This window comes from Branchiostoma lanceolatum, chromosome 2 (genome assembly GCF_035083965.1).
Source record: "Branchiostoma lanceolatum isolate klBraLanc5 chromosome 2, klBraLanc5.hap2, whole genome shotgun sequence".
NCBI classification, from domain to species: Eukaryota; Metazoa; Chordata; class Leptocardii; order Amphioxiformes; family Branchiostomatidae; genus Branchiostoma; species Branchiostoma lanceolatum.
Window position 1 is genome coordinate 3,829,558 of NC_089723.1, and position 24,658 is coordinate 3,854,215.

The 24,658-nt window shown below is 41.3% G+C and overlaps 2 protein-coding genes across 2 annotated transcripts; both read left to right on the forward strand.

Annotated features, from left to right (window-relative positions):
• The first annotated feature begins 1,604 nt into the window (after positions 1-1,604).
• LOC136426514 (putative ammonium transporter 3) lies at positions 1,605-8,990 on the forward strand. The gene is made up of 4 exons (XM_066415179.1): positions 1,605-2,365; positions 5,894-6,443; positions 8,339-8,410; positions 8,948-8,990. The coding sequence occupies exons 1-4, from the start codon at positions 2,227-2,229 to the stop codon at positions 8,988-8,990; spliced, it is 804 nt and encodes a 267-aa protein (XP_066271276.1). The 5' UTR covers positions 1,605-2,226.
• A 12,380-nt stretch (positions 8,991-21,370) lies between these two features.
• Positions 21,371-24,338, forward strand: LOC136426609 (uncharacterized). Its single transcript, XM_066415287.1, has 2 exons — positions 21,371-21,564; positions 22,829-24,338. Exons 1-2 carry the CDS (start codon positions 21,399-21,401, stop codon positions 23,368-23,370), a joined length of 708 nt encoding a protein of 235 aa, XP_066271384.1. The 5' UTR covers positions 21,371-21,398; the 3' UTR covers positions 23,371-24,338.
• Positions 24,339-24,658: the final 320 nt, after the last annotated feature.

A 24,658-nucleotide genomic window follows, 5' to 3' on the forward strand; every position in this document is an offset into this window, starting at 1 on the left:
GTCCTTATTGCTCGAAATTTGCTTTAAGCCTCAACGTCTTACGATTACGGGGAGGAATCGATCTTGCATTTCTTGAGTTGAGTGAGCGACGAACCAATTTTAAGGTTCATTTGGTCCGGGCCATATTTCACGGAAAATTAGTTTTCCGGAAGAAATTAGAGCGTGTTGTACATATAAGGTGACATCTAAGAGTGAATGTGACGATAACCATATTTCACGGAAGTAGATTTGGTTTTCCGGAAGAAATTAGAGCGTATTGTACATATTAGGTGACATTTAGGAGTGAATGTGATGATATCGTAAATGTTCAATGTATACATGGGAATCAACAAGAAGGTACCAAAGCTCTTTGTATGTAGTTACTGTAACTTATATGTCTAGTCTGGTGTAACATATTAAGAATGGAAGAGAATTAAATAAAGTTAACAGGCTATTCCTTACGCAGATTAAATCTAAGCATACTCAGCTTCTCTAGGCAAGAACACTTATCATTATTCTTAAAATGACTTTGGGGTTTCAGGAAGTAGTTAAATGACTCACATAACGATGAAGATACGTTGGGCCGTCATTTCTGCTGTAGATTATAGTAGATATGACTGGGAGTACTTACCGCCTCCCCTCAAATCATTAGTTTCCAATGACGCAGCATCTTCCTGTGAAGACGTCATACAAGTCTTAGATCTGCTCGTGACATTTCAACCGAAGACACCAATTTTACCCCGAGAGAGAAGTCGGCCTACCCAATAGCAAGAACAATAACATGTTCTGTTCGTGTGATTGCCTGGTACAACACCAAATCTTACCCAGATTCCGTGTCCTAATCCTTTAGGCTAACGACCTATCGACTGATTTCACATACAGCATTGGTCCAATCAACCATCAGCAGATTAACAAGCCTGAGCGATTAGGTCCTCCAGAGGTGTCATCAGGTTAGGTTTTTTTTTAATACAAAAAAGGTATTCATGAAATTGATACCTCTGATTGGTTCAGGTGATTAAACGAGTCATCTCGCTATGTACTAACTCGTTGCTAAATTAAACCACGAAAAATTATGGTTTTCCGGATTGTGACGTTTACAGATGCTTCGCGAGAAATCGCAAAGATACTACCGACATATCTGGCAATGTAACCCTACTTCCTCTTACGTCTAGTCACTTCAACCTAATTTAGAAGCAATGGTTATGATTGTCAACTAACATAAATTTCTATCTCATTCTGACGGGTCCCATAAGCGTGATTCATGTACGCAAGTCCTCCCCCCACGCAGGATATTACAAATCGACCGTCATCAGTCGAGGCGGCCTCTTTTGTATGAGTGACACCGTGCCGGCGCGTTCAGGATATGCTTCCCGGCGTGCGAGCGTGGGGGTCACAGCTCTTCGCAGACGACATCATCTGCTCAGTCCCTAATGGGACATCAAAACAGCGACAGAGTTGAAGGAAAGGCTTACATCATTGCAGTATTTATACGTCTGAAGCCACAAGGATAGGAGGGGTTTGGATGCTTAGAACAACAGAAGAGGAACTGTTGCATCAAGGCTTCGGTGAAGTCATCACTACCACGGTGGCTGCAAGCTGTATTCCATCTAGGTCCATTGCTACCTTCCAGCCAGATTTACGGTGAGATCCCCCAAGCAGATTCGCTGACGTTGAGCGCTGTGGATGCTCACGGCAATCCTTACCTCCTGCTGAGATTCTTCTGATCACTTCAGTTGTTCTTCCGGGCATGGATGACGCACTTGGATGGACTCCAGCTACTTCTATTCCTGATCGTTTAAGTGCTGTACGTCAAAAAGGAGCCCCGTGGTATAGCCTGAAACACCTGGTAGACCTGTACTTGACGGGTTATCATGTACTTTGGCAGCGAGGTTGGTGATAGGTGCTGCCCCTACAGTCTCGCTACACCAGTTCTGTTTGCAACAGGCGCGCCCGGGATACCATCATTAACCAAAGGCGATGGAGATATAACCATGTAAAGGGTTCAAGACCATTTAGAAGGATATTTTCGCGTTTCTGTCAGAAACATGGGGAAAATGAAATAACCCTTCGGTACCACCGCGCCCTGTGGATGCCATCTCTCACCAGTTTCGATGGAGATACAACCATATAAAGAGTTCAAGACCATTTAGAAGGATATTTTTGCGTTTCCGTTACATACAGTGGGATACAGTGTTTCAACTACTGCAGCAGCAGAAAACAGTGGACTACTACTACTATAGTGGGAAAATGAACGAAACCTTTGGTACCACCGCGCCTTGTAATGGTACAGACTGCCCCGGCTCCATTCCTCCGGACCACAACACAGGGTCGGACGACGCGACATGGATTCTCACAAGCGCCTTCATCACATTTACAATGCAGTCAGGTAGGAACGGATATTTCCTTTCCTTACTAATTGTGAGAGAGTGATATTATGGAAGTAGCACTCATGTCATTAGGCCTATCATTATACCTTTCGTCTAGTGGCTGCAGTTTTGGAGTCAAACCACGTAAGTAGCATCTGAATGGTAGGAAAGCGTTTAAGAAAAGACCAATAATCGAGCTAGTTCTTGATTGCCACTGAAATCTTGTGCTGTGGCATATATTATGAATCTTGACCGTTATATGTGAACGATTGTTCTATCACGGGAAAGAACACCCACATAGACTACACCCACATAGAAGCGTTTAGGACTCTTGTCTAATAACATAAGAAAATTGGGTCTCTGAAGACAGACCATACAATGTTACTACTGACCTCTTAATGGAAATATCAGGATGAAAGGTGACCTCCCTTCTGGGAAATCGGCTCAACGCTACAGGTTTGAGTTGTAATCCAAGAAATCCATCAAGCCTTGTTTGACGTTACCTGTTGTAATTGCATATTCTGTCATTTTGAACAGAGACTGGGACATTTTGGCGACTAAAAGATGCATCAAGACATGGAGAATGATTTATCCAACTGTATGCATACATCACATATGCAGAGACGTATTCATATCATAATAGCATAGGCTGCATGTTGAAAAGCACCACTTACTAATACTAATACTAACTAAATTTACAATTAGAAAGAAAAGAAGGACACCTTTTAAATAAAAGTACTGAGGTATATTGTAGTGAAAGTTTTGAATATACCAAATGTACATTTTTGACAAATAAAGTTGGGGACTTTTTCATAAATGATGATCAAGAAATTCAAATGATGAAGTCCATATTGAAAATGCTAATCATCTTTTGATGATAACGATCACAAACTGTCGTTTCCGACACTAAAATCAACGTAAGAAGGTGTTATGATTGAATACGTCCCATGTACCGATTTACAAAGAACGGCCACATTTGTCCCTTTCTCCAGCCTCACATCTTTCGAAGCTGAGAAAATAGCAGCCGCTGAGGCCAGGAAAGCCCGGATGCAACAGAACTGACGAACCCATGTAGACTTGCCCTACTCTTTCGAGTACTCTGTCAACACACTCCAGGCCAGGGCTACTAAAGGAAGAGAAAAGGCCATTACAGAACTGGCCCTTTTGGCCCATCTGGCCTCAATCTGTCAGACCCACCCATTATCTCATATTAGGTAGATCACTAGAATGGTCTCCTAATGTATAGGTCGTGGTGCCTCAATGTAGTTCATTATCGGCTATGTTTGGAAGAGTTGCACAACATTACATTTGTGAGACCAGTTTTGCTAGTATCTAGTTTCAACGATAAGTCTGAAATTGATTATGCGTAAACGTAAACTAAAAAGGTAGATTTAAATTATACCTTTCGAATATAAACAATACAGCCATACAAGATTTTTACACTCTGATATTTCGTTCAGGTAACTGAGCCATCTCTCTCCCTCTCTTCTCTCTCTCTGTCAACCCTCTCTCTCTCTCTCTCTCTCTCTCTCTCTCTCTCTCTTTCTGTGTCTCTGTCTCTCTCTCTCTCTGTCTGTCTCTGTCTCTCTCCCCTCTCTTTCCCCCTATCTGTCTGTCTGTCTGTCTGTCTGTCTGTCTGTCTCTCTCTCTCTCTCTCTCTCTCTCTCTCTCTCTCTCTCTCTCTCTCTCTCTGTCCGTTAGCCAGGTACAGACTAGGACATAGTACCGTGAACAAAAAGATACGAGGCTGATAAAGATGTTATGTTACAAATGCATGATCTTGTTAACAGTTTCCCACATGACAGCACCACAAAGCCACACGGCATGTCGGTTATGTCCGCAACAAGCCATTTCCCACCGTAACGATGTACAACTTAAGGTACATTACGACTGGGATGTCCACGTTCGGTCGATACTGGAGACCATAATGTGACCATAAACGTGGGCCTGCGACATTGTGAGGTCCCGTGTGAAATATAGTGGCTATCTCACTTAGGCACATGATAAGGAAATTAGATATGTTCAAGCGTTATGTTGTTATATTGTAATCAGTGAGCACGCATCATACATAATATACAGGATTTAATTTGGGGCAACGGTTTATGCACGAAGGAACTTGATGGTTTGTTTTTTTGTAGTTATTTACTCAAAGGTCACCAGAACCACGTAACAAGACCTAGGGCCACTTCAAGGTTACGGGTTACATATGACATATATATGACTGTAACAGCATCTCTTCACCCTTGGTCAGAAACATCGTGAGGCTAGCTCAACTGCTCACTAAGCATGAGGACTAACTGACCCAATAGGAGAAGCAAGGGTGGAGGCTGCTCGGGAAATTCGCTACCCCATGTGATCGATGTAATAAAAGAAAAATGCGTGTACGGGAATGATTATGTAATTGTTCATGGCGACGTAGTGCTTGACATTGGTGATTTACGGCTTTGTAAATCGAAGATAACGAACTCACGGCTCCCTTCACTAAGCGTGGGCGAAGTCTTTCATTCCCATTTAGGTTTGTTCCTAATTCTCAGTGGAGGCCCTCCCACTTCTTATTATAACCTGTCTCTAACTTTTTCCTCTCAGGTTTCAGCCTCGTTGATAAGGTAGGGCTTGACATTGATGATTCATAGCATTGCTGTAATCTTCGAGGGAAAATTGAAAATAACGAACTCAAAGCTCCCATCACTCAGCGTGGGCGAAGTCTTTCATTCCAATTTAGGTTTTTTTTTTCCCTTATTCTCAGTGGACACCTCCCACTTCTTACTATAATCTCTTGCTAACTGTTCTCCCTCAGCTTTCAGCCTCCTTGGTAACATAGTCCTTGACATTGGTGATTCATAGCTTTGTTGCAGTCTTCGAAGGTAAATAAAAAATAACGAACTCATAGCTCGCATCACTCACCTTGGGCGAAGTCTTTCATTCCAATTTAGATTTGTTCCTAGTTCTCAGCGGAGGCCCTCCCACTTCTTACAATAATCTGCCACTAACTTTTCTCTCTCACTTGTTTTGGCATTCTAGAGAGCGGCAAAAGTTTGAATTCATATTTAGCCTTTTTTGTCTTTCCTTGGCAAACTTTTCATACTTTTTCCTTCAGGTTTCGGCCTCCTAGAGTGCTTTTTTTCTGGAGTTTTCGTCACGAGAAAATCACAATAAAATGCAACTCCCAGCAAAAAATTGAGTTTGCATTCAGCCTTTCGTTCTGTATTTTTTTCCATCTCTGACACTACCTTTCCTTGGCTAACTTTTCAAACTTTCCCCCCTCAGATTTCGGCCTCCTTGAGAGTGGCAGCGTCTCCACGAAATAAAGAACTCATAGCTCCCATCACATTCCAATTTAGATTTGCTCCCAATTCTCAGTGGAGCCCCCCCCCCCTTCTTATAATAATCTGTCGCTAACTTTTCTTTCTCACAGGTCTTGGCCTTAATGAGAGCGGCAAAACTTTGAATTTGTATCCAGTTTTTTTTCTTCCTTTTTTTTCTTTTCTTTTCTTCCACTTCTGACACTACCCAGCCTGCCGCTAACTTTTCAAACTTTCCCCCCTCAGGTTTTGGCCTCCTTGAGAGCGGCAGCGTCTCGACCAAAAACGAGGTGAACATCATGGTAAAGAACGCATCAGACGTTCTCTTCGGCGGGCTGACCTACTGGATCTTCGGCTACGCCTTCAGCTTCGGAGAGAGCCCCATGTCCAACGCCTTCTGCGGCATCGGGCAGTTTTTCGTGGACGCTGACGAGGCGAACATGGGATGGATCTTCTCCCGCTTCTTCTTCCAGATGTCCTTCGCGACTACGGCAACGACCATCGTGTCAGGGGCAATGGCAGAACGTACCAACCTGATGGCCTACATCCTCTTCTGTATGTTGAACACGCTAATATTCTGTTTCCCTGCCCACTGGGTTTGGGACTCGCGCGGGTGGCTCAGGAAGCTCGGGTCAGTAGACATTGCGGGGGCCGGACCGGTCCATTTGGTAGGAGGGACCGTCAGCCTGGTGGCCACGCTGATGTTGGGGCCCAGGTACAGGAGGTTCGACAAAAAGGACCCCCTCAAGACAATGGCATGTCCCACCAACGCACTGCTAGGGATGTTCATGTTATGGTAAGATCTTATTTATATTGCATATTAGGAAAACGACAAAATTGAAAAAAATGGAAACCAAAAAAATATTAACCTTTGAATGTACAAACGCTTGCCAATCTTTGACTTGAAAAGTCTTTTACCAAAGTTTGATGTCACCATATTTGAATCTGCCCTTTTCCATATTTTGTTATACGTGTACTAGATGTACTGTAAGGATTCACATGCATGCAAGGATTTTTACTATATCCTCATTGTAATAGGTCCTTATATAGATTTATTTTTACGTTTGATTTTGACAGATTTAAGCAAATTTATAGCGTTTCAAATCTCTGAAAAACCACTGGGATGGCATATTCAACAAGTAGTTTCTCCTGTGGAACAGCTCTTCCGAGGTTATTAGGCATTTGTGGGTCAGACGTCACTACCAGCACGAAAGACGAATAGTCAAAGGAAAGTACTCGCCATTTAGATGTAGATTTCCGAGCAGCTATCAGAATAGGGATCAAGATAAACAGATGGGCGGTTTCGTCCTGTTTTGACACACTGCAGCCTACAGGCCATCTTGAAAATATAATGCAAAATCCAAAGTTCTAAACAGCCGGTCTCTTTGAAGAATACTTAGATTTTTGAGATAAGCAGTGGTGATCCATCTTAGACGTAAATGGGTGTTGCTTTTATTGCTTCTCATATAACGCAAACGACATTAAAGGCCTTTGGCTTAGAAGGCCTTTTCCACTTTGTTGACATGTAATAGGAATGTCTTTACAGCTAGATGGCCTCTTCCTTATCTTATAAGCAACTTCGTTTTGTATTTCATCATTTACGGTTCAACGCACTTGTCAGTATAAATTCAATCAGCTTATTATGATGATAAGCTTCTTAACAATAATAGTGTCTGTTGCTTTGGCAATGTACGAGGGAGGGGTAGCATTGTCTAATTTGGTTCGGTATCGTCTTAGACATTGCATACAAAGCGAAAAATTAGGAAACTTGTAAAGTTGGACATTTGTTAGGATTTCCAGCTACATAACGCCAAGATTTAGTAGATTTTGCACCCAAAGCACAGGAAAGGCTCCTTGGTAATGTCTCATGTAGTCGCGATACCTACGACGATTACTAGATCTACCCAATTAAGAACTAACAAAAAGAGACTCAGTAAAGACATTAATAATTCATATTGTAGCTGCAGCTCGAATGGTGATGTGCTACGAATCGATAGATGCTAAGAATGGTTCCCCAGAGGAATATAAATCTTGGTTTTAGCAACCTGCAAGGAAGTTGTAACATTTGAGGTAGTATTTCACATCGCCTATCAAATGGGGGAGTCAGAAACAACAGCGAAGACTAACACCCTGAGATCATAAAAAATGATATGTTTGTCAGATCTAGTATGTGGCAGAAAAGAAACAGGGCAAACTGAGAATGTAGTAGTTATATTACATGCCTACTACATAGATCTTTGCTATTGCCAAGTTTGATGGTGCTTATAGGTTTGCATAAGTATTAAAAGTTTTGATTAAGATAATATTGTCTGTTTTCAAAGAACTTCTAGGAGCATACTTCATCAGAAAACAAGTCTAAAAACTGTTGATACTAAAAACGCCCAATTTTAGCAAATGCTTGGTTATCGCTGCGTCTGCATTACCTACTATATCGTACTGACGTTCTGGTAACATTATATGCGCATATGCATACTAAATAGAATTTTGCTATTGCTACGTTTGAGTGTATTGAGTTTACATGTGTATTAAAGATTCTCACTAAGATAATACTTGTCTGTTTTCATAAAACTACTAGGAAGATACAATAAAAAAAAAACTGTGAATACTAAGAAAAGCCCATTAGCAATGCTTGGTTATAGCTGTGTCTGCATTACGTACTGTATCGCACTGACGTCCTGTTTAACCCTCCAGGTGGGGTTGGCTGGGGTTTAACTGTGGCAGCACCTTCGGCATCACCGGCGGCAAATGGAAGCTGTCAGCCAGGTAAGGCCCCATTCCACTAGACGGCGATCGCACTGCGCTCTCGCTGCGACCTAACATTAATTTGTGTAACCCTTGACTTCATCATTAGAATATAATGCAAAATGTACAAGTACATGTATGACTGAATAGACAACAAAACATACAAAGCGTAAAAAAATCGTTTTATTATCTATGAAATTCGTTGAGGGCTCTGTTAAAGGAAACCCAAGCAATATTAGGGCCCGAAATTTTGAATTCTGTAAGTCTATTTATTTAGTCATTACTAAACAAGATCATTTCAAATAGAACTATCACAATGTATACCGACGTCCATGGTGCAAAAAATTCGCCGTCGTTGTGATGTGATGTGAGAAATCGCTCGCAAAACTATGGGGATCATAATACGGCATTTTGCGCGGTTTTAAAATGCTCAAACATGAAGTTGCTACACAAATGTTCGGAACAGTGTTTGTAAATGTCACTACCATAAAGATTTCAGCATAGTTATATTTCAATTGTCTGGGCACTAATATTGCTTTGGTTGCCTTTAAATTTTAGGTCGCAGAGTGCGCGCGGCGAGAGCGCCGTTCTAGTGGCATAGGGGGAGTAAGAAACCATCCATCTACTATTAGTCTCACTCCCGTGGGGCGGAAATTCCCATTATTTCCGGGAACCTTCATTCGTCTTACAATAACATCCTCGTCAGCAATGACATTTATAGTTATTAAACTACCATATTGCGACGTGATTTGCCTCCTTGATGTGTTTATAATCGTTTGACTGATGATGTAATGGTTTTCGATCTAATTGAGGATTTAGAGCGTATAATTATGCCAACCGTAAAGACCTATTAACAGAGAGTCAATAGTGCAATCAACAAAACTACTCATTAAAGCTTGATTACGCTTGATTTATGTTCTTTCAAATTTTCTAGTTTTGATCTTAACAAAACAAAATATTCTGACAACAACACCCATCCATTTCATACACTCTGTGAACTCGTTAAAACCCTCCATACATCTTTATTTGGTGATCAGAAACCTCTCATCAATTCTAAGACCACTGCAAATCCGTTTTGCAATTAAGAGGTTTATGAATGCAGGGCATGTCTGTCTACAGCTGCAGATTGGATAATTTTGATTACTTTTTGTTAGGCATCCGTGGTATATTTTGCATTTAATTGGTTTGAAAAGATAGATCATCTCAATTCGCACTTGCAAAATGAGTTGATCGAGTAAAAATTCATCCGGGCGGAAATCGCGAAATCAAAACAAGTTTGCTTGAAAATTGTGTTTGTGTGTAATATTCTACTTGTTCAAAATTACGTATAACAGAGAATACTGGAGACTAAGCTTTTCGAATGCTCCAACTCAAGAGTATGGCTACTTATGTATGTGCAATTCTAAACGTTCGATTTTGTTTGCATGGGCTTGCAAATGAAGCTCTGTAAAGTGTCATTCCAACAACTTCGAAAAAAAGTTTAGAAAAGGCTATAATTTGTTGAACTAACTAGGGCACCATAGTGGACCGGTTCTTTAGAAAGTACAGCTACCACAGTGCAAAATTACAGTTATTTGAAGGGCTTCCCCTGGTAATTCTTTATAATATGCAGCTGAGATCGTTTGAAATCCTTTGAGTGACGCCCACAGTCTGTCATGTACATGATAAAAAGGCTTTATCACCCTTGTTAGACCAAATGGAATTTTACACCAAAAATGGGTCTCCTAATAACTGTAATCTTCTGGCACTGGCAAGACAGTCTAATGGACAAAGTAGAATAATACATATGGCCACCATGAATCTTACATTTGCCAGTTAGGGGGTTATTGCACGTTGGCCTGGTTATTTCAGCTCCGATTAGTTCAATTGATTCCGATCATAAGAAATATCAGGATTGTATGGGGCTTTCTATGCAGACACTACGGCAAAATGAAGATTAGTTTTGCTAGCAAAGCCACGTTGAATTTCAATATGTTGCTCTTTCCCATATGATTTAATGTAAACAAACTGATTCATATGCACTTATGTATGTATAGATGTATAAATGTAGTAGAACTTACGAAAGTCGCTGTACTTCAGTTGTGTCAATCAATATTGTCTATCTAATCTATATCTTCTAAACATGCCAACTAATTTTGACTTCGGTTATCTAAGCAAACCTGGAGCATTGAATGCTTTCCAATTTTGCTAGCAAAGTAATCGGACCTTTATCTCCTAAGCGTGCCAACTAATTTAGACTTGGGTAATCTAAACAAAACCTGGAGTATTGAATGCTTTCCAATTGCAAGCACAGTCATCGGACCTTTATCTTCTGAACTTGCCAACTAAGTTTGACTTGAGTCCCTAAAAGACCTGGAATATTGGGTGCTTCCCATAGTCTATGTCCAGGACATTACTGCCTACGGTATTGACAGGGGAAGCATTATCTATCGACCCATCCTGTCTGAAATGCTGACTGATCTGTTTCGTATGGGGTCGACCCACTATTGTTTCTCGATGAGCAGTTTCCCAACTTTAGTTGGTAGCTGACATAAGACAAATGTGTCTGGTTCTGGAACCCTTGCTTGAACTGTACTTGTAATGATCGATTGATGTGACAAAACTGTATCGTTACCCTACCTTCGTCTAGTACAAGAGCATGTGGTATCAACATGACCTACGGTATGATTGGTTATGCATCGGTCCCATTTCCAATCCGGGGCCCGACCGGGCAGCTTGTGGGAACGAAAGATATGATATAAAAGACAACAAAAGACACAAAACGTAACAAAATTACTCCTAACCATATTTCAGTTTTCGCAAACAGCCCGGCCGGGCCCCGGATTTGAAATGGGACCAAAGCATTAACTGGTCAAACGTCTAGCCACATGGCCACTGTCGCATCCTCTCGCCCTCTCGTGGTAGGCTCTTTTAGACTCAAATTTACTAACCAGAACGCTGATGACCCTATCTTCCTGTCTCGTAGGAATAACGGAACGTATACTGCAGCTGTCATTTACCACCACCCCCTGTCATGATGTTCAGTTACAAATTGGTAGCTATTCAGACTGTTCGCTTGATAGGTGACGTTGGACTCAGACGTAGACAGCGTTAACAAGTTCATAAAGCCCCAACAGGATAGATGTACTTCAACAGGCCCTACGCAAAGATGCTATCCAATTTATTTTGCAGCGAGATGTGATGTGGTCTGAATAATAAAAAGGAGACGCATCGGTTGCCATGGATTAGATGAACACGTACATACTGTAATTCTTGTTGCTTTCACAGTAACTTTATGCTCACTGTTTTCACGGTCACCTCTGTACCATGAACTTATCATCACCGTGAAAAAAAACATATTATTATTTAATTATTTAATTATTTATGATTCCTTCAAACATCCGTTCTGTAAATAACTTGCCGCCACCGTGAAGTCAAAGTTCAGTGAAAATGTCCATTTTTTTTTGCTACCGTGAAGATAGAGTGAATTACAGCACCATACTAAATGATATCGATTGGATACTTTCGCTTAGATTGGTCTCGTTAACTCATTTATTGCACTTTAATATGCACCTGTCTTTTAATGTCGTCAATAATGCCGTTTGATTATCAGACCCTTGTTGGAAAATTCCCATTCTTTCTGCCTGTAAAGCGGCATGTTGAGTTCAGTTACGACGTTTCTCGGGCTAAAAGGACAGATTATAATCACAGCTACCATCCCTCAGAGACCGTCTGCTGTTCCCAAACAGCCCCCGCATTGCCAGCTTTTACCGACGACCGTTTTATGACTTTTCCTATCAATAGAAACGTGATCATCCTAAAGTTCCTACATAACTAGAGGGCGCTGTGTATTCTGACAAATTATGTGTTTTTGTGTATTCAGCAAAAATGGCACACGTCTATAAAATCTATCAATACTAGTACTTTCACCGGCGACTTTTTACAGGTTTTTCTTTTCAGTAAGGACTTGATAATCGTAACGTTCCCTCATAACTAGAGAGCGCTGTGTATTCTGACAAATTATGTGTATTTGTGTATTCAGCAAAAATGGCACAAGTCTATAAAATGTACTAATACTTTCACCGGCGACTTTTTTTACGAGTTTTTCTTTTGAATAAGAACTTGATCACCGTAAAGTTCCCTCCCAACTAGAGGACGCCGTGTATTCTGACAAATTATGTGTATACAGCAAAAATGACAAAACTCTATAAAATGGATCAATAAAAAGTATACGTGACCCATTAATGATTCAGCAGAATAGACCGATCCTATAACCCCACTCGTCTCCCTCAAAACGTACAAATAAAAAATAAAAGCATAAAAGGATAGTTTCATCAGGCTAGTAAGTCATTAAATAAAACTTAAGAATTGCTTTGAGGAAGGTGACAGATGGTCACCGAAACGTCGGTTGAATGAATAACTTGGTTGTATAAAAAGTCTTTTTATTCAAAAACATAAGTGCAAAAATATAACGAACATGCAGCCACTCTCTTATTGGTTGAACCGCTACTTGCCATACTATCATAGGTTGAACTGGAAATAATATTGTTTTAGACAATCAGGATCAGTCTATCACATTCACAAGTTCACATTTTCATATCTTTCCAATAAACACAGTTATACTTTGATATTGACCTTTAAAGCACCTTCCATGCGCCACATTTCTAACATATGGGCATTGTCAGATACAATTTGACGGGAGGCGAGCAAAGAGTGCCGTACCGTCCCTACAGAAGTATTCACGGGTCAGGGTTAACTCCTCCGAGAGACAAACGTGGGAGAAAAATCAATATCTAATTTTACCCCGGCACTTGGAAATTCTTTGCGAGTTTAACGGTGAATAATGCCGAATGTAATGGTATTTTCTCCCCAAGTTCATTCCACTCTATATACCTTGAACTTGATTGCAGCTATTCATAGACAGCGTCTTAACGGGTCCATCGAGTGTTTTACAAGGCCCTTGGAGGCGTTCCCACTTACATCTTGTTGAGAGCCTTCTTGAAACTTTCATTGTTACTCTAACAAACGTCATTTTTGACGTGCCAGACTATGCATAGTTTGTGGCAAATTGATATTCTGCTGTCGTTGTTCTCATTTTAAGTGAACGTGCTGAAAGGGGCCCAAAGCAATATTAGGCCCGAAAATAGGATTCTTAAAGTCAATCTATTTAGTAATTTCTATACATGATTAGTTTAAACAACACTATCACAATGTATAGCGATATCCATGATGCACAAATACGACATCATTGACAAAGTTATACGTTGTGATGTGAGAACTCTCTGAAAATCGTCGCTTGGGTTTTCGTAGGCTGGCGACACTAAGGGGATCATCATATGGCACATTTTTGTGCTTTGAATTTAAAATTTTCATTTTAAATGCTTAGAGTATGAAGTTATAACGCAAAACAGTGTTAGTAAATGTCACTACCATAAAGATTTCAAGATTTTATTTCCATTTTTATGGGTCCTAATATTGCTTTGGCCATGGTTGTATCGTTTTCAAATAGTACTAGGCAGTTTCACGATTTCAACAAAATACCTGATAACTTGAGATTTAGGATTAACAGTTAAGTAAACAACTACTCTGTTCCTTAGAGGAAATTTTAGATTCGGTTCAACAGACTCAGCACTGATGACAACTGGTTAATAAATGTGGGTCTCTAGCATCATACGGCAAATCGCCAACACAGCAAAACTTATACCCCTCCCACGACAGCGCGGCTATTTGCAATTTGCCGGGCGATGAAAAAAGAGGCAGATATGATCTGCTGAGATAAATCTTTCTGACACATTTGGGGCAAATGAGATATTCCATTTTATCCTTATAGCGAGCATGAAAATTCACAGCCTCACCGAATGTTCTATATAGTCTCGCAGAATAAATGAAAATGTATATAACTCGGTGTCTTTTCCTTATGTTATCACACATCCACGGTACAATCTACGTACACAATATCGTCTTTACATATGATACTTGTGCAGCTTGTTTTTTTTTCAAAGTTCGCAAATGAAACTAACCGTCCAGAAATATAAATCAGAGTGAAAATATGCTGAAAAGTGGTTGAACATGTCATTTACGATCAGATTCATTTATAAGAATATTTTCAATTTTGGCGTCCTAATATTACATAGAGAGCCTTTAAGAAAACTGGGCATTCAGGTTTCATATTCAACAGATCACTGGAAGCACGCCGGGATGTCATTTTGGGATCAGAAGATATATGTCTGTTCATAGTATATATGGCACATTATTAAAAGCGAGCTGCAGTCTAAAGGTCACGGTCATGGTGAACCATTAATCTCAACTGCCTCTTAAAGGCAACCAAAGCAATATAGGGACCCAAAAAATGGCAATAGAAAAAAATGCTGAAATCTTTATGGTAATCATTATTCATGGTAATAACATTTACTAAAACTGTTGAGCATATTTGCATAATAACTTTATACTTTGAGCATTTCAAAACGGCACAAAAACATTCCGTACGACAATCCCCTCAGTTTCACTAGCCTAAAAAAAACGACGACGATTTTCAGTGAGTTCTCACATCACATCACGTCTTATTTTTGCACCATGGTCAATGCTATACATTGTGACGGTGTTGTTTGAACTAATCATGTATGGACATGACTAAATAAATTGACTTTCAAAATCTGATATCCGGGCCCAAATATTGCTTGGGTTCCCTTTAACACAGCTGCCTGTGGTCGGATGAAGTAGTTGCTTTGCGGCATCAGTGAACCATGGTTCATTAACACGACTATAGACAAAACACTGAGTGATGAGCACAAGAGAGCACAAAGGGTGCTGAAAGGGCAGAGAAAATGGGAAATGGAAAATGCGTTAAAGATACCATGAGAATTCGTCAAGTCAATGGTCCAATCCGTGTTCTGGCTAGACTGTGTAGACTTCCATGAATCTAGTTTAGATCTTTAGAAAATGTTAGATAAGGTATACAAAAACTATGTAAACATTAAAACAGATCTGCAGTAACAACCATTGCTGATTATACAGTATAGACCTCCATGAATATGGTAATATTAGATATCCTATCAAGCGTAAATTAAGGCATTAAAATGTACATATCAAATATTTGTTCATATAGATCTGCTGTAGCAACCATTACGTCATCTATGGCAGGCGGAATCGTCGGTCTACTCTTAAGGTAAAAACCTGTCAGATTGTAACATGCTTCTGCAGCTTCTTAGATCTTTGCCATCAAGTTGCCCGTATTAATGTGCTTAGATATTAAGTTAAAGTTCTGCACTAAAAAACAAGGTCACATACCAGGGGGCCCAAAATCAACCTTGACTTTCGGTTTCATAACACCTCCCACATACCAAACATCATCACAATCCATCAAGAGGTTCTTGTGCTATGCTGACTACAGTAGTGCGGAAATACAAACACACACACACACAAACACACAGACAGACACACCCAAAACTATATCTCCATTTTTCATGGAGATAATAAATTTGGGAGCCGTGTTGAAGTCACATTACGTTAAAGCAAATCCCTTGTCAAACATGCACATTCACCACTTCATTTTTCGACCAATCGTACACATATACATGGCTCTCTTTTGTGACGTGAATTGTGTATATTTTCACATTATCGTCTTCGCCATTACACATGCTAAGATAAATGTTTACTATGATCCATTGCTTTGTCTAGAGATCAGAACCTTTGATATTGCAAGGCAAATGTTATATCTGACTATAGATGTTGCTGATGTTTTCCCTCCAGCTACACCACAACCCGTATGTTTGAGATCCCCTATCTCCTAAACGGCGTACTGGGCTCCCTGGTGTCTGTAACAGGTACGACCATACTTATATTATCTGATAGAGAGTTTTATTTGCAAGTTCTTCCCCGAGGGCTAATTGCAACACGAGACAATGTCTAGAAAAGGTATACAGATGGTGCAAGTTAACAATGTTGACTAGTGGTACAAGTGACGCATTTTGGGTTTGACTAATTCTTTGGAAGCAGTGGGAGACGAAGTGTCCCACTGTTTCTTCAAAGAGTGGGTTTTGAGAGGTTAACAGTGTTCTAGTTTTCTCTTCGCTAGTAAACGTTTAAAAATGGTTTTGGTGACTTCTTTAGATAGCTCTTGTCTTTCCTGATCATTGCAGGGGCAGTTTCAGATACAATTTTCATGACTAAGCCGTGGTATTAGTAACAGATACGACCATACTTATTAATGTATAGATACTGAGCTCTTGGTTTCTGTGACGTGTAAAATTATAATACATGTATGTTATCAATACTCCGCTGTTTTTGTATCCGATCTTCCAAGCTTTTTACGGAACAAAACTTTCAGTCTCTAGCATCTCCTAATTATAAGCACCAGAATACCAGGAGAAGCCTTTCACCAAAATGGAAGGAAAGAGAGCAATCCATGTTACGAAACTGCATTCCATAACATTACATGACGAGTACTGTGAGTAGCATGTAGTTCGTTCAGGTAGCTATAGAACTCTTTATCGATATACAATGATAACAGAGGGCTATAACTAACGCAGCTATTATCACAACAATTTGGTACCTTTAATAATAATAATCCAATCGCTGTCGCTGTACCTTTAATAATAATCTAATCGCTGTCGAAGCATATATTTCCTCTACAAAGCGTTTCAATGGTCCTTCCATTTAAGCCATCCCTGTCAACTTACCATGCCAAACTACTTCAAATCTTAATTACTTAAGTATTGTTAATCTTGAACTCTGACCTCTCAAACCTCAAATCTCTTTGACATTTTATTAATATCATTATTATTATCATTATTAAATCATTGTGTACGTTAGTGACCTTACTTGTATATATGCGTTAGTTTTCAACATTGTAATTGTATGTGCTGTGTTAGACGCCCAAAATCAGCTACTGCTTCCTGGGTGGTCATGTATTGCCTGCTGCAATTTGAATAAAATAAAGATAAAATAAAAAATATAATCTAATCGCTCTATGACCTTAACCTTTAACGTTTTCGCGTGCATTACAGTGACCCCATATGAAACGCTGTAAGAAGATTACTACAGGCATACTCGACTTACTCTAGCGTAGCAGGCTTAAATCTTAAGAAGACTTCATAACCTTTAAAGCCTTCAAATTTACAAAATAATCAAATTTAACGTGGATTCTTTACGTAACGCTGTACGAAAAGAGGATTACTACTGGCATAATCGACTTACTCTAGCATATCAAGATTAAACCATAAGAAGCCTTATAACATCATTAACTTTCATGCCTTCAAATTTTAAAAAGTCTTAGAATCAAACTGAGCGGGGCATTTAAGATAATATGTAAATTTAGTGGCTCGATTCATCATTGGATATTATATCACAGTATTTGCGATGGAGTTGTTTTCAATGTTGATCATCTTTATTATAATTATTACCACGTTCTTTCTCTTATGAATTTGACATCAGGGTTGCCCAAATTAGCACAGGGAGAGCCTTGAACTAACTATACTAGGATGGCATGTCAGGGTGCCATGCTCGAAATGTCGTAAAAGACAGCGTACAGTCACAAAAATGTTGAAAGGCCAGGCATAATGGTTTACGACATATTGGCATACTTCAAAGGGCTTTGGCATCGTGAGTGCACTCTGGTGAAGCATAGACGCGATGTCTAGAGTTCAACAAGTCAGGCTCTTAATCACCAACGCAAGGTTACGTTTTACTTACGTAAACTTCTTTTTGTTGAGCACTTTCTAGTTTTACGACAAGGCATCAATGTACTTGATTACACGCATACACGTAGTCCATGAGTGCACTCTGGTGAACCAAAGACACGATGTGTAGGGTTCAATAAGTCAGCCTCTTAATCACCAATGTGAGGTTATACTCATGTAAACATCTTCTTTCTGTTGAGTACTATCGATTTTTACTACAAGGCATCAATGTACTTTATTATGTGTATATACGTAGTTACAACTCTATACTGTACCTGGACCAAGTAGTTTGCAATGCTTTGAAATGGTCACTAGCATATTGAGTACACTTCTTGTGCAATATCTTATGCAACTCTCGTTTCTCTGCTAAGCTAGCCTATATACTAGTAGTCACTTGAATATTACACTCAGGCACTAAAATCGATAAACACATACGTTTAAAACCTAGCTGGAAAATTTCGAGTTTAATTACTTTCTAGTCTATGATAAAAGAGTCATAAATTGCCATTTGTTCATATTACTACAAATTACCGATAAAATATAACATTACCTCTAGGATAGCGTGAAATATTCCACACGTTTCAGATTATGTTGTTTCACAGGTCATGACTTAAGGTATCTTGGCAAAGCCGAAGTAAATAGATGATCCCTTAAATAAGCTGGCACCACGCTGACAGTCTTGTGAATAATTGATATGAACGACTTTCCACTGCAGAATCTGCCTTGAACTTACAAATGTACAGCAAGCAAGGTTAATCTGTGGAGCCTTTTCCTTTATGGTTTTTAAATCTGTTTCAAATACGTGGTAATCATGCTAGTCAGGGGAAATACTTAATCTGAATTGCTCTCTCCCCTTCTCTCTCTCTCTCTCTCTCTCTCTCTCTCTCTCTCTCTCTCTCTCTCTCTCTCTCTCTCTCTCTCTCTCTCTCTCTCTCTCTCTCTCTCTCTCTCTCTCTCTCTCTCTCTCTCTCTCTCTCTCTCTCTCTCTCTCTCTGATACCCATGGATGGTGTGGTTCATTGGCGCTGCTGTGTTAGCATCTTCTCTCTGTATAATTAGAATATCTATCATCAAATTGTATGTAATCTGTAACTTCTGTCCAATTGTGTTCCAGGAATCTGTGCGCTAGCCCACCTCTGGAAGGGTCTGTTTATCTGTTCTGTATATGGAGCTCTGTCAGCACCTTTTCTCTGTATGATTAGAATATCTACCATCAAATGGTATTCCCGGAAAATGTAACTTCCGTCCAATTGTGTTCCAGGAATCTGCGCGCTCGCCCATCCCTGGGAAGGCCTGTTTATCGGCGCGGTGGGCGCGCTGATCGCCTGCGGCTCCACGGAGCTGCTGGAGAGGTGGCAGATCGACGACCCGGTGGGGGCCGTGCCCGTGCACTTCTCCTGCGCCGTCTGGAGTTGTATTCCAGGAAATTGTATTCCAGGAAATTGTATTCCAGGACATTGTATTCCAGAATTGCATTTCAGTGCTGGTGCACCCTAGTGTTAGCACCTTTTCTCTGCCACATAAATAGAATGTCTACCATCAAATTGTATTCCCGGAAAATGCAACTTCTGTCCAATTGTGTTCCAGGAATCTGCGCGCTCGCCCACCCCTGGGAGGGCCTGTTTATCGGCGCGGTGGGCGCGCTGATCGCCTGCGGGTCCACGGAGCTGCTGGAGAGGTGGCAGATCGACGACCCGGTGGGGGCCGTGCCCGTGCACTTCTCCTGTGCGGTTTGGAGTCTCATCAGTATCGGCATCTTCGGCAGGATAGACACGCTGGAGAACGCTTCGCAGTTCAACGGGCTCATAGCGGTAAGGATTTTTTTTTTTACTCTAGAGCACTTTATGTAAGTACAAACTACATGTATAACTCTTCAATTGTTTACACTGTAAATTACAGCATAAAATATCCCTTGATAGAATACATTGGAACATGCATCACAGGTCAAAGGACTCATAGCGGCAAGGAAAGTCTTCTTTGTACTTTCGACTAGCCTAAATTTTTAAATCAATCACTAAAAGTGAAAAACACGCTGGAGCATGTTTTGCAGTTCAATATAGCTGCAAGGAACAGCTTTAAAAATGATTTAGACCACCTCATGAAAGTGGGAATGTCCATGTAGTTGAACTGGTAGCAGCCTCGCGGTTCAACGGAATCATAGCGGTATGGAAAGTCTTCGTTGTACCTTCAGCTAACCCAAACTCTCTTTAATGACATTCTGCTCATCTGCATTTTTAAATCAATCACTAAGAGGTAAATACAGGATAGACACGCTAGAGAACGCTTCGTTGTTCCACGGGCTCATAGCGGTATGGAAAGTCATCTTTGTACTTTCAACTAGCCTTAACTCTTCAATAAAAAATATTAATGATATGCTGCTCATCTGAATGTTTAAATCAATCACTAGGAGGTAAATACAGGATAGACATGCTGGAGAACGCTTCGCAGTTCCACGGGCTCATAGCGGTATGGAAAGTCTTTTTGTACCTTCAACTTATTCTCTTCAATGATATTATGATCATCTACATTTTAAATCAATCACTAAGAGGGAAATAGACACGCAGTTCAACGGACTCATAGGAATAGCGGTAAGGAATGTCTTTTTTGTACGTTCAGCTAACCCAAACTCTCTTTAATGACATTCTGCTCATCTGTATTTTTAAATCAATCACTAGGAGGTAAATACAGGATAGACACGCTGAAGAACGCTTCGCAGTTCAACGGGCTCATAGCGGTATGGAAAGTTTTCCTTTATATTTCAGACCACCTCATTAATGCTTTGGTTTCAATTGCGCCGGTGCCCGTCGAATTACAGTACTAGATGTGTCCTTGCGTGCTTTCTGTCCCTTTACCGCCCCTCATGTGTTCATGTGTGTTTGGCTTATCACAGGGAGCAGCGTTTTACCTGCTGGGTATCCAGGCGTTGGCCGTGGCTTCTCAGATCGTCTGGACGATCATCACCTGAGTCCTCATACTTAGTACAAAATAATCATCCGCCTTCTGTCCCTTTACCACCATACGTGTGTCTACTGTGTGTGTTTGGCTTATTGCAGGGAGGAGGGTTCTACTTGCTCGGTATCCAGGTGCTGGCCGTGGCTTCTCAGATCATCTGGAATTCGAAGATCATCACCTGAGTCCTCATACTTAGTACAAAATAATCATCCGCCTTCTGTCCTTTTACTACCATACGTGTGTCTAATGTGTGTGTTTGGCTTATTGGAGGGAGGAGGATTTTACTTGTTGCATATCCAGGTACTGGCCGTGGCTTCTCAGATTGTCTGGACGGTCATCACCTGAGTCCTCCTACTTAATAATCATCCACTTTCTATCCCTTTACCACCATACGTGTGTCTAATGTGTGTATTTGGCTTATTGCAGGGAGGAGGGTTCTACTTGCTGGGTATCCAAGTGCTGGCCGTCGCTTCTCAGATCGCCTGGACGGTCGTCACCTCCTACTTAGTTCTGAAGCTGGTGGATGTCACCGTAGGGCTGAGGGTGCCACTGGACAAGGAGATACTCGGTAGGTAACTGTGAAATATTGGTGGTCGAGAACAGCCCAGTGTACATGATACAAACCATACTATAAAGCCCCCCTCTCACTGGACCCGTGGCACGCTGGCGGCGTCAGTGCGTCCTAAACTGGATTTGTGTTACCCTTGACTTTATAATGGAAATATCATTCAAAACCCACAAGTATGACCAATAAGACAGCAAAAAATACAAAGCTTGTTTACACCGTTTTTGTCGATGAAGTTTGTTGAGTGTTTTATCAATTCGATCAGCCGCAGCGACGCCGCCAGCGTGCCGCTGGCCCAGTGAGAGGGGGATTTAGGCTACTACTACCGGTCTCCGGACGTGACAGTAGGGCTGAGGGTGGGAAACATTGCTGGTCGAGAACAGTCCAGTCTACATGATATAAACCAAAGTAGAAGGCAAACACTACACCTCTCTGTATGTGATAGTAAGGCTGGCGTTCCGCTTGGCAGGGAAATACTCGGTAGGTCACTGGGAAACATCGCTGGTCGAAAAATCTCCTGTCTTCTAAAAGTAAACTATATCAATTCAAACTCTACAACTCTCCGTATTATGTCCAGTTTCAGAGATCAATTAGAAGAAAGGCAAAGTCTATTGTATACTGCTAGAGAGTTAATACCGAGCCGACGTTCACTATATGTCAACTCCCACCCACACAATATAAACTATGATATACTACATAATAAATCAAACTATGCAACTCTCCGTATTTGGAGATATACGTATTCTGAGCACTTTGTTTATCCTATTGGACTGCTGGCTGCAACAAATGCAGGACTGCAACTCGGCAGAGGCCATTGAAGAGGGACATTTGCCAAAAACATAAAAGAGATAAGAACCAATTAAACGGCGGGCGCTCCTAGTGTAATTATCTGCATGAAAAATGGAGATATAGTTTTGGGTGTGTCTGTGTGCGTGTTTCCGCACTACTGTAGTCAGCATAACTCAAGAACCTCTTGATGGATTACAATGATATTTGGTATGTAGGTGGGTGTTGTGAAGCCAAAGTTCAAGGTTGATTTTTGACCCCCTGGTATGTGATCTTGGTACTGCAGCAGAACTTCCATTTTTGTATCTTTTGACCTGGTTCAATTGGTAGGCTTTTTCATCCTCAGATCTTCTTGACTCCGGAAAAATGACCGATGCCTACAAATAGCTAGAGTTTCCAGACTACAGTCACTCAAGTCAGGACTACCATCTTATCACTATTCTATACTCTCTTCATCCCTTCTATATCTCCCACTCTGCAGGAGCGGACTACTGTGAACATGGAGTCGGGGGACCCGACCGAGACACCCCCGAGGGAGCCTCCGAAGATGACGACTCTCAGGACAACGGCTCACCTAGGCGTGACGTGCACTTCCTCGGTCACCATGGCGACTACAGACCTGAGCATCATCACCACCACCGTGACGTAGACATAGAGGTCGTGGAGCGAAAGGTCAAGCGACGACCCTCGGGTGGCTACTGCGGGCACAGCTTCCGTCAGAAGCACCGCGTTCGCCCGCCCAAAGCGCCGGTCTCTTGTTGTTGCCACTGCTGCCATTGTCAGTGCCACCGGTACGATGAAGTCCCATCCGACTGCGAGAATGACTCCGATCATGAACTCGAAAACTTGACGAAGCAAAAGAACGCCTTGTCATGTTGTAGGCGGCTGGTGCAGCGCTGTAAGAATCGCCAGGGGGCGAAAGAAGACGGTGAATTGAGACACACAGACACTCATCTTAAAGACGTTTCGACGAACACGGCAAGCCTGAATGTTGTATCGCAGGAAATAGTAACTGGATTGTAGCTTGCATTTTTCAGGACAATCAACGTTGATAGCTTCACTTCGCATTGCCATGTTGAATTTTTTTCAGTCTGATGCAAAGTGGTTATACGTGAGTTGAATCTCGAGTTCATAATGGGGTCTACAACCGCTGTGTTAAAGGAAAACAGATAAAATTGTGACTTATGAGTATCAAAAGGAAACCATAATCTCGAAGAAGCCAATGGCAAATTTGTGACGCCCACTAGCACCTCTGATGCATTCCTGACGTCAGGACGCTGCTTTTGTCTAGCATATTACTGTAAATGCAAAAATGTTCGCTGTGGTATCATGGTCGCGGTTTTCGCGGTGAACTCTTTGCAGCGAACCACAGCGAAAAGCCGTTCCATTGTGTTATTATAGCGCTATTATTTTTTCCAACTCAAAACCACCGCGAACGCTCCATTTTTTCCCTACTGCGAAATTTAATCCCCGCGAACATTTCAGCATTTACAGTATAATGATACTGATTCTACAACGACTGCTACAGCAGACACTTCACGACTTCAATTGCCTTATCTGCATGCACAACGACACGTGCACAATCCACCACCTCAGATAACCTCGTATATAGGCAGCTACGCGTGAACTGAATCAATGAATACTATAGCACCACCAGAGTACATGTGCATGCACTCCTAATATCCAAATGTATTTGAACACAAAGACGGACTGGGATTATATATACTCAGTAATACATACATTGTACCTATTGGATAGGTTTTTGACCATCTATAAATGCGTTTGAAATATCACTAACTAATAGCAACATGTGCCTACTCATTACATGTAAAAATACAGTACAGGACTTTTGATAAGCACTACCTGAGTGCATGCACTCCTGATACCTACAGATATTTAGACTTAATAAAGGATTGGGAGCATATATACTTACCAACATTGTACCTATTGGACAGGGTTTTGATTATCTATAGATACGTTTGAAATATGACTGTTAACACTTTGCCGGTCGGTACGAAAAAAGGCGAACACCGGCCAAACTACGGCGTAGCCCGGAGTTAACGCCATTGAGAATTGGCGGCCGGTTCCCAAGGCGCGGCGGCGGTTCAAGGCCGGGCGGCGCCGGCTTGGGCCGTCATGGTCCGCGGTAGGTCCGTCGCCACCGGCGAGCAGGCACCGTTCCATCTGCGGACGGGCCCAGGGCCCGTAAAGCACTTGGTTGGCACCGAGTCGCTCCGATGACTTGCAAGTACTTCCGATACACTATGTCTTAAGCGTTGTCGGGCCGTTCCCGCCGCCGAGGCGGCGGTTC

Excerpts from the sequence above, each read along its gene's own strand:
- LOC136426514 (XM_066415179.1), top strand. The coding sequence starts at position 2,227 with ATGAACGAAACCTTTGGTACCACCGCGCCTTGTAATGGTACAGACTGC. Across the intron at positions 6,444-8,338 it reads CTAGGGATGTTCATGTTATG|GTGGGGTTGGCTGGGGTTTA; the intron begins GTAAGATCTTAT and ends TTAACCCTCCAG. Across the intron at positions 8,411-8,947 it reads AAATGGAAGCTGTCAGCCAG|GTCGCAGAGTGCGCGCGGCG; the intron begins GTAAGGCCCCAT and ends TTTAAATTTTAG.
- LOC136426609 (XM_066415287.1), top strand. The coding sequence starts at position 21,399 with ATGTGTGTATTTGGCTTATTGCAGGGAGGAGGGTTCTACTTGCTGGGT. Across the intron at positions 21,565-22,828 it reads ACTGGACAAGGAGATACTCG|GAGCGGACTACTGTGAACAT; the intron begins GTAGGTAACTGT and ends CCCACTCTGCAG.